The following is a 10506-nucleotide window of genomic DNA, read 5'->3' on the forward strand; positions in this document are numbered from 1 at the left end:
CCGCTCCGCATGCTGCCGCCGCGGCTGAAAGCATCACATCCCTCTCCCGACAGCCTTAATCCCAGCACCCAAATTCACAGGGCCCCCTGTCTGGCCATGAGTTTGCTCTGCTCAGCAGAAGGCTTCCCACAGGCCAGTTCATCACTTCTAATTCACTTTCAATTCCTTTAGAAGCAGCAGGGCTGCAGGTATCATCTCTAATCTCACCGGTCCTGTCCCCACCGTACAGCTCCTGGCAATCAGTGGTTATTTACTCATGCAGTCTCCCCGGTATAGTCTCCCTCTTGGCCCCCATGCCTTTAACCTTCAATCAAAGACATAAATCAACTGAAGAGTATTTCAGCCTGCTCCACATCGTTATCTTGCTCTTGCAGGGCGAGTTTAACTTTCAAATCTCACCCCTGTCCTCTGCCAAGGCTGGACCTTTTCTTTTCCTGGAGTTTCTTCTGTTTGCTCCATCTCTGCAGCCTGTTGCACCCTGCGGAGAATCAGCTCTACCTTCCTGCACAAGCCTGTGCATCGCCAGGGAGGGCTTCGCTCCCGCTCCACAGGCTGCGCAGAGCCTGGGGAGCTGGGTCCTGCACCACCCATGGGGACCGGCACAGCTCTCCCCCACCAGCACATCGGGGAGGGTGGGGAGACCCATCACCTCACCTGGGAAGTGCACTGGGGGAAAACCACAGCTACAGCACAGGCAGTTGGGCTCCTCAGCCTCCTCCCAGCTATCTCTCTCTCTCGTCCCTGCAGTGCCTCAGTTTCCCTTTAGGCACCTTCCCGACATGGGTGTTGCTTGCAATCACACAGGAACCGAGGCCCCTTTGAATCTAGTAGCAGTGGTCCTGGAGACCGCCGTAATCAGCAGCCTAAAGCTCTTTTGGAGGTTTAGAGAGGTCTGCTGTGTTTCTGCCCTTGCAAAATACAGCTATTTACATCCAGACAGAAAATAGTCATAAAAAGTAAGCCTACAAGGGATGTTCTCCACTCTGTGTCCCTGTCCCACAGCAGGAACAGCTGCATCCAAACTCTCCCTGAAAAATAAATCTCTGTGCTGCCCTTCAGCTGCTGGGAATGGGACTGACAAAGCTGTCAGAGCCCTTTCCAGCCACCTCCTCCCCAGGATATTGCGCCTCCGATAAATAGGTTCCTCTTTCCTCCCAGCGCCCTGTGCAGAGCGAGGATTTCCCCTCCGGGCTGCAGGAGCCAGCGTGGTTGCTGACGGCAGGGACCCGCACAAGGCCTGGGCTGCTGCAAAGTGTAGATACAAAGGCAGACTTTAATGACACAGCCACAGCCAAGCTTCAGAAATTACGTAGTGGTGACTAATTTTGCTAGATTGCATAAGAAAAGTGCACTGCTTTCTCAGGAAAACACTTTCCTCATATCCTCCCAGTCCTCATTTCTATCGTAAGCCTGTAGGAACTTGGTGCCTCTAAAATCCCTGCCCTTCTCTCAACGTCCCTGCGTTACGTGGGCACCCCTGGGGCTGGGAGAGGCCAGCTGGCAGGGATGTGTGCCTAGCTGCCAAGGGAATTTCCAGTTCAGATTTAAGTGGGCTGAGGCATCCAGAGAGGTGCAGATGCTCCATTTCTGGAGAGGTTTGAGGGGCAGCTCAAAGGACCTTTGCCCACTGCAGCTCTGACTCGGTGCTTTCTTTGCAGGTTGTCCTCGGGAGGTGGCAAAGCTCTGTCCCTGCTGGAGCACTGCTGATCGCTGTCACCAACCAAACATGCAGAGCGCGTGAGACCCCACAGGACCTGACCCCATGGTCGCTCAGAGGAAAGGAGAAGGCAGGAGAGGAAAAAGGAGCACTTGAGACCCACCAGCAGCTGCCACAGGCGATCGGCTCCAGCACTGAGCTCCCAGATGGGAGCAACGGGCACAAGCAAGTCACAAGGCCACCTCTTTCCCTAGACTGTGTCATTCCTAGCATACAAGGCTGAACACGTGAGGTGACTCTGCAATGTTCTCCAAGGTCACCGTAGGCCCAAGGTCACTTTGGAAAGGGCTCTAGGGCTGCCTGGTAGAGGCTCACTCCAAGTAGCTTTGGAGCCAGTGGGAGCAGGACTGCTCTATCCATGCAACTGCACTATGGATCCGTGTTACAACCATACAAGCTCTCAAGAAAGGATGAGCTTCCCCCTGCAGCTGCTGGTCGGGTCCTGCCTCGCCGTCCTCATCGTGATCACCCTCTTGGGTAACATCATCGTCTGCCTGGCCATCACCCTTGACCGCCGGCTCCGCAGCTTGACGAACTGCATCATTGTCTCCTTGGCCATCACTGACCTGCTGCTGGGCCTCCTGGTGCTACCATTCTCTGCCTTCTATGAAATCACCAAAGAGTGGCCCTTTGGCAGCACTTTGTGCAACATCTACACCAGCCTGGACGTCATGCTGTGCACGGCTTCCATCCTCAACCTCTTCATGATCAGCCTGGACCGCTACTTTGCGGTCACCACCCCACTCCGCTACAGCCAGCTGGTCACTCCCTCCCGAGTGGCTGTGGGCTTGGTTGTTATTTGGACCGTTTCACTGATGGTCTCCTTCCTACCCATCCACCTGGGCTGGAACGCCAACAGGACAGCAGTCCAAGACACAGTCCCCAGCTGCAACAAGGAGTGCATGCTGGAGGTGAACACTGTGTATGGACTAGTGGACGCCTTGCTCACCTTCTACATCCCTTTGGTCATCATGTGCACCACCTACTACCGGATATTCAAGATAGCAAGGGAGCAAGCCAAGAGGATAAACCATACATGGTGCTACAGCAGCAACGCCCCCATGCCGCCCATGGTGAAAGAGCACAAAGCCACCGTGACGCTGGCAGTGGTGTTGGGAGCATTCATTGTGTGCTGGTTCCCCTATTTCACAGTGTTCACGTACCGGGGGATGTGGGGGGACAGCAGGGTGAAAGGCACACCCATGTCCATTGTCCTCTGGCTGGGTTACGCCAACTCAGCCCTGAACCCCATCCTCTACGGGACGCTCAACAGGGATTTCCGAGTGGCATACCAGCACTTGCTGCACTGCTGGAGGACTGGGGGCCCCAGGAGCTCCCGCCTGCCTCCCGTCCAGAAGGCCCAGTCCAGGGGCAGGAGCCAGGGCAAGCAGGAGGGTAAACCCCTGAAACTGGAGATGAGGAAGGGGATCTTGCTGACCGATGAAGCCCTCAAGAGGTAAGAGCCTTCTTACATGTAGGGCTTTGGTGGTAGGTCCATCCCCAGAGAGGAAGGCAGAGGTGGGGACCCCAAGTCGTCCATGAAATTTTAAGCGACGAGCCGATGCCCCAGCAGGACGTCCTTGCCCAGACAACTCTTGCTCTTCATAGCCACTCAGAAATTCATCACCACCAGCAGGGACCCAGCTCAGGTCCCTCCGTGCTGGCAGCACAGGTCCAGCTGCTCCAGCTTCACCAGTGGCTGGCCACCACTGCAATCACTACACATTCACAGGGAGCACAAAACATCCCTGGCTTTGCTGGGTAATGGGGACACTTCTGCCACCAGAATTTGCTGTACAGAACAGGGTGCAGCTATTAGCCGTGGCTGCTCCCCAAAACCGGCTGTGTCCCACTCTCAGGTGGCAGGCAAAGCCTGGGCACACAGCAGAGCTGCGGAGGGCTCGGGAAAGGCGACTGCCCAGCACAGGGTGGACAACAGGGTGCTAGCCCTGGGGCATGGAGGTGGGACACCTGCAGTCAGGCTGCGAGTCCCTGCCAGGGCCAAGATCTGGCTCAGAGGGGCTTAGCAGTTTCCCTTCCCGGCCAAGCCACACACCCTCAGCATTTCAGCAGCCCGTTTACATCAGCAGCAAATTCAGCCAACAGCAAGTTCTATTCCCATCTATGGAAAGGAGCAAGAATAGCCAAAATTAGGTTGACAAATGCTTTTAGAAATACAAATACCCATGTAAAAGTTAGAGCCAAAAAATCCCTGGGTGTCACCTCAAGCATGCGACAGGGATCAGGCCCCTCGGAGGGGTGCGGGTGCAGCGAGGGAGCAGGATGGGTGCAAGGCAGATGAGCTCTGTGCCCAGCTGTGGCACTAGTCCCCTCCCTGGCCACCCACGTCCCCGCAGGGCTGGGCCACCCGCACACTGCCTTGCCCAGAGGCATTCACCCACATGAGCATAAGGAGACCAGAGAAGTGTGCTGTCTGCCACGGTGCAAACTGCTGCTCCCAAGACTTTAACTTCTAGGTAGTGCCTGATAAGCAGCCTAGAAACTTTCCATCCATAGATAAGGAGTCCTTTGACTCCCCGTTCCCAGTGTGCCAGCAAAGAAGCTGCACTCGTGCTTTCCTGCAGCACGTGCCCTTGATCCTGTCCCAGAGACACAGTCTCAAATCACCAAAAGGAGAACGTAAGGAGGTCATCCAAAACGTAAGGTAGCCATCCAAAAGGCTCAGCTGGCATCGTGCCTCCCCTGGGGCTCAGATGTGACTTTACCCAAGGCAGAGGGGCAGCTTGGGGCAGGGGAGTCTGCCCCAGGAGACAGAGGGATGGATGAGCGCAAATAGAAGACCCCAGCTCCTGGGGCTGCCTTTTCAGCTTCTGAGGAACTAATAAAGAATGCAAAGGTATAGCATTTGGTAAACATAGTTGCAGGTGTGTAAAAAAACATACGGAGAACAGGGGCCTGTCGTGGTAGACACGCTTCTGCAAACATACAGAGATGAAGAAACAGCTGTGCTGTTTATTCACGCAAAAGTGCAGCTCCTGGGCAAACTGGGAGCTCATGCGCGGGGGCTCTGCAGCTGGCCGGGGAGAGCTGGCCAAGGGGAACAGGCTGGCAGGACTTCCCTACGCAGCTGAGAGGGAGAAGAGAAGAAAAACGTCAACAACTTCTCAAAGTGCTGCCTTACCACAAAGGGAGAATAATGAGATGAAGGGAAAGAAAAGGGGAAGAAAAATGGGTTTCTGTTCCCTAGGCAGAGGTCAGGGTCACTGGAGCCTGCCTCCTCCTGGCTTTCCCCTTCCCAGCTTTCCCAGGTAGACAAGGTCCTTCCCCCAGTTCCCCAGAGGGCCTGATCCTGCTACAGGAGTTGCATCCAAAGCCCACGCCGGGGTCAGTGGCAGCCAGGGGACCTCCATCCCCAAACTCAGCGTGCGGGTGCCCCGTGCCAGCAGGGCGTGGCAAAAGCCCCAGCATAGGGACCCAGCACGTGGCTCCAGACCATCCTCACCTCTGCGGGGTGAAGTTCCCCCACTGCTAAAATCAAACCCAATGAGTATCGTAGCTGGATTTGCTCCCAAGGGTGCAAGAGGTTGGAGGGAAGAGGGCAAGCGAAAGCCAGTGCCACACCAGCGCACAGGAACCATGGGGAAGCGAGAGAGGAAGACTCAAGCACGGGGGTGTTTCTTAACCTTTCTAAATCCAGAGATCTCCTCCCCATCCTACGCAGCACCACTGCTGTGGTTTCTGCTTGCAATCAGATAAGAGTTGCTCATGCACCGAATGATCAGTTATTGCTTTTACTTTCTCTACTTCTCTTTTTAGCCTGCTCACTTGCACAGAAGTGATGCACCAAGGATCACGTGGGGCCCCTTCCAACGCCTTTTTCCATAGTCAGATATATAGACATCTGCTGTTGGCAGATGATCTGGATCAACTAATACCACACAAGACAGGTGGGCACAGGATTTACCTGTACACCAAAAGCCTGGCAGCCTATTTCACCCCAAGCACGAACCGAGCTGGTTCCTCTCCCCACTTCCCTTCTGCATAGTCTTCCCAGTTGTCTGCCCCAGCCATGTTAACAGAAAGACCAACACGAATCAGTCCACAAACTCATAACCCCCGCAAATAAGAAGGACCAGACCTGAGAAGAGCTCAGCTCCACAGGGTCATTCAGGGGAAAGCACAACGGGCAGTGTTTTGAGCCGCTGCCGTTAATAACAATGTTCTTTCCTGTTATGAGGCATAGAGAAAAGACCAGCAAACAATAGTGGGAATACTGGAGAACTGCAGGCAGTCTCAGGGGTGTCAGGAGCAGGGACAGGGAGTCAGAGTCATCGCTGCTTTAGAAATGAAAAGGCCATGGGATAGCACCACAGCTGTTAAAGGGCTGCGGGCATTTCCATGGCTGAGGACCCATGGGTGGAGAGCGCAGGGCCAAGCAGGGACGCGAGGGAAGACAGCTGCTTCTGTCTCCCCAGCAGGCACCAAAGAGGCAAGGCAATTCACTTCACACAAAACCAGTAAAGGAAAGCACTACTTGGATGCACAACACCTGATGGACCTCAGGAACCTGCTCCACTGCAGTGGGCCAGGACCCCGAAGGGGAGCGTGCCGAGCACCGGGCATGGCTGTAGGTTGCAAGACCAGTCCCCGAGGTCTGGAGAGATGAAAAGCCTGAGAGAAGGAGCATTCTGCACTAACGGGGAGGTATCAGGCAGAAAACGCCAGGGCTGAGCGAGCAGCTCTGCATCACCCTTTAGCACACACCAGCTGTGCTCAGGGCAGCTTGGGCCAGGATCGTGGCCACAATATATGGGCACAGAGAAGCCAGTTCCCGTAGGAAAGAATCACCGTTCCAGTCATGACATGACTGTCATGGCATGCCTGCCCCAGCCTGCCTGTCCCAGCTGCCAGCCTCAGCGGGCAGATGCCAGGTAGACGGTACGTGGTGCTCCACAGAGCAAAGCCGGGCTCGACCAGGCTGGCACTGACCAACTGATCTCTTTTTCTCTCTTTTCTTTCTGTCTTGTCTATGTGCAATTTAACCCTTTCCAGCACCAGAGCTCTCCCGTGAGTCTCAACCAGCCCACTGCCCTAGGACCCACATCTCCCAGCCTTCAACTCCTGGCTGCCCTCTTCCGAAATCCTGTGAGGTTGAAAGGACGACACTCAATTTTCCTCAGGGAGAAACTCAACGGCAGAGGCAAGGGCTGCAGGGTGAGTATGGGGCCGGGGTCCCTGGGTGCAAACAAGGGGAGGGGCAGCTCTCCCTGCTGCATTTTCCCTGGTCCAGCCACCCCATCCCGATGGTACCCAGTGCAGAGGGTGATACCATCAGAGGTGCATCCTCTCTCCAGCACCATTTGCTCTCCAAACCCAGCCCCAGGCGCAGGGGAGGTGCACAGAGCCGTGCACCCCCGGCTGCCCCGGAGGCGTGGGCTTACACAGCCGCCCTGCGATGCCCTGGAAGATGCCTGCGTCCCGCCTGTCCCTCCACACGCTGCAGAGGCAGCTGCGTTCAGACCGTGGATTTCCAGCACGCTTCATTTTCATGCAAGCCTACATCGGCTTCACATAAATTGCCAGCAGCTTTCGCGGGGATGCTGGCAGGGCTCCCAGGGTGAGGAGCTGATGCTGCACCAGGCATTGCCGCTCTCTCTGAGCGGTGCTGGGCTGGAGGACGTGGTTGCCATGCATGGGGATGCCTCTCAGCTCTAGAGAGCCACTTTGTGCAGCCCTTCTCAGCAAGAGCCAGGCAAGGTCACCTTGACCTCCACACACTCTCCCTCCAATGCTGCATGCTGATAACCTGGGCTCTCCCTTATCGACTGTGCCCTGGAGGGGAAAATACAGTCACCCACATGCTGAAAGCTAAGTACACTTGTCCCTGCTGCACCTTGAGCGCTGCTAACCTTAGCCAAGGTCACAGCGACGGCGAGAGCCGGTGCTGCCTGCCCGCATGTGCGGCTGGGAGGGAGCTGGGGCTGCTGCAGGAGAGCGCAGGGCCCCCCGCCCTGGGGCACAGCATCAGCCTGCACCTCTCGGAGGGACTCCCCACGAACCACCCTGGAAACGCCATTGCCCATCAGCAGAAGGAGAACCAGAGGCTTGGAGAGCAAGGTGGTGAGAGCAGGGCAGGGCAGTGAGGTCCCCGCGACGCTGGCATGCCCTGCTGGGCTGCGCGTCCCTCGATGTGACATACCGAGGCACAAGCATCACTCGGGGGGAGGTCACAGTGCAGAGGCTGCTCCCTGGAACGGCATCGCCATGGCCCCAGCGTGAAACCCTGAGCCTGGAGGGCTCGACAGCTCACAGCGAACCTCCCCGGGGTGGACACGGTGCTCTCCCCCGGCAATGCAGACGTAAGGCAGAGTCATCTCTGCTGCTGTCATTGCCAGACAGCAGGGGCGGAGGGGACACCAATTCCTGCTCTTCTGCTTCATACTTTCCCTCTCTGTGCTGCACATATCTTCCGAAACCCATTTAGTTTCCATGAGGTAAAGGCAAAATACCAGCCACCCCACCAAGAGATTGCTAATCTAATCAGCAGAATGAAGCAAAGTCGGTCTGGGGGAGAGGCTTGCAGGAGATCTGAGGTTCTGGTGTGGCCACAGATTTCCTCTCTGCGCCATGGGGGTGGGGACAGGAAGCGTCACCTCGCTCGGGACACCCACCCGAAAGAGTCCCTGACCCACTTGCAGCAGTGGGGAGGGGGGCCATGGGAGAAGAAGCACCCGGGAGCAGAGCACTGCCCATCCCAGGACACCTACTTTTATCGAGCTATTTGCAGAGGTGACAGCCCCGCCGCTGCTGGCTGACGCCAAGCGGATGGCAAGAACAGGCAGAGAAAGCCACAAAGCAAAGTGATGTTACTCAGAGGGATGTCGGATGATGGGTCCTGGGGTGACGCGAACCTGCTCGGCTCTGCCCAAATGTCAGCACTCAGCATACAGCCGAGCTCTGCTGAGAGCATCCTCGCAGTGTCACACCACGGTCCCTCCCAGGCACAGTGGGTGCATAATACAGCATCCCTTATGCTGGGGAGCATGAAAGGCAGGGAAAGGGACCCACCTGCACCCTGCAAAGCCATTGAACTCCCTCTCTGTTCCCCTGCAGGATCCCTGCTCTGGCACGCAGCATTTGCTCCATCCCCAGACACTGCTGGAGAAGCCTTTGCCTACCCAAGTTTCTTCCCAGGAGGGTGGTGTGTTTGAAGAGCCCTCAGAGGAGCTGCAGAAGAGCCTCTCCCCTGCCCCATCGGGGCCATGACACCTCCAGCATCAAGCCCCGCACTGGCAAGCGGTGGTGCCCACGGAGCTGGGTCGGGAGCCAGCGCATGCCCTTGGCAGGGCCGGGATGGGGCTGGGGAGGGCAGTGGGTCAGGCTGAGAGGACACAGGGCAGGAGGAAAAGGGGCTGTGGTCAAGGTCTCGGTGCCAGACAGACCAGTCTAAGATGCAGAAGGGGAGCACAGGCACTACCCTCCCTTGTGCCCTGGCCAAGGGCCGTATCCACCCCTCGGAGGGGCAGGGGTCCTGGCAGAGGGGCAGGCGATGTGGCAGGAGGGCTAGGCACGGCAGATGTCGGCAGCCACGAGTGCTGGATGTCCATGCACAGGACGCCCAGTCCTGCAGCACCCACACTGGGGCAAGCCTGCCTCCCACACTGGGGAGGTTTGGGCATCATCGCAGCTGTCCCTGTGTCTGCTTCGCACCCCCTGTCCCAGCCCCACTGCAAGAAGGAGAGAGGCCCTGGAGACACTAAGCAGACGGGGTTTATCCCCAGACTCTGCCATCCCCAACAGCTCAACACTACAACTGCCAAAACAGGATGTTTCTGCACTGAGCCTGTGCAGAAGTCATCAATGGTATAAAAATCTATTTAACGCAAAGGGAAAATGAGGTGATTGATTTATTTGCTCTGTCCTGAGAAGAGCCTCCCTGTCCCCCTATACCCTGCTGTCCCATCCCCATCCCTCAGCTGGGACAGAGCCTGGCCACACGCAGCACAAGCCCCCAAGACACGGGTTGCAGCCGCCCCGGGCAGGGCTGGCAACCCCTGCAGAGAGCACCTTGCCCTGTAGGACCAGTTAGACGATCCCCCCCTGGTCCCTGAGCTGGTGGGAAGAGGCGGGCAGCAGGCATTGAGGACCAGGTAGGCCAGGAATGAACAAGGATGCTTTGCTGTGGGGCAAGAGTTTTCCTCCTGGAACAAGCCTGACCCACATCACCCCATGGCACAGCGTGCTCGTTCTGCACCCCACAGCACCCCCAAGGCACAGCGGGGGACAGGCAGACCCCTGTTTGCAGCATCCCCCAGTGAAGGGAGGGTGCTGAGCCCCCAGGCCAGCAGGTTTTGTGTGTGCGGGGGCTCTGCCCGGGGAGGGGGAATGGGCGAGGGCAGAGCTCGGTCCGAGGCGCCCCTCCAGCTGCTCTGGCGCATTCCTGCCCCGAGCTTCGGGGGTCTCCCGGCGGGTGGGGGTGCCTGGAAGGGGGTCCCTGCATGGGGCCAGGCCGGGGTGCCTGACACCCACCGGCTCAGTGTCAGGACCCGAGGAGCAGGGGCCGGCGCGGCGGCAGCGCGGGCTCGGAGCTCCCCCTGCTTGCTGCCGGCGACGGGGCTTCACCCACCAGCACCCCGGGCTGGGTGCCGCGAACACCGGGGCTGGGTGCCCCCGAACACCCCCGGGGCTCGGGCAGGGGTCCCCTCAGGACCCCGCTCAGCTCCCCAATCCCCCTGTCACCCCCAGAGCCACCACAGCATTTAGTTTCAGCTCTTTGTATTTAGCCCTTCTACTAATTATTAGTGATTACAAAGAGCAAATGGCTTCCA

General features: G+C 57.6%; 1 protein-coding gene across 1 annotated transcript; it reads left to right on the forward strand.

Annotated features, from left to right (window-relative positions):
• The first annotated feature begins 2061 nt into the window (after positions 1 to 2061).
• On the forward strand, positions 2062 to 8861 carry HRH2 (histamine receptor H2). Its single transcript, XM_082323729.1, has 3 exons — positions 2062 to 3173; positions 6731 to 6892; positions 8792 to 8861. The coding sequence occupies exons 1-2, from the start codon at positions 2089 to 2091 to the stop codon at positions 6747 to 6749; spliced, it is 1104 nt and encodes a 367-aa protein (XP_082179855.1). The 5' UTR covers positions 2062 to 2088; the 3' UTR covers positions 6750 to 6892; positions 8792 to 8861.
• The last annotated feature ends 1645 nt before the right edge of the window (positions 8862 to 10506 follow it).

The sequence above is a fragment of the Platalea leucorodia genome (genome assembly GCF_965183815.1).
Source record: "Platalea leucorodia genome assembly, chromosome: 11".
NCBI lineage: Eukaryota > Metazoa > Chordata > Aves > Pelecaniformes > Threskiornithidae > Platalea > Platalea leucorodia.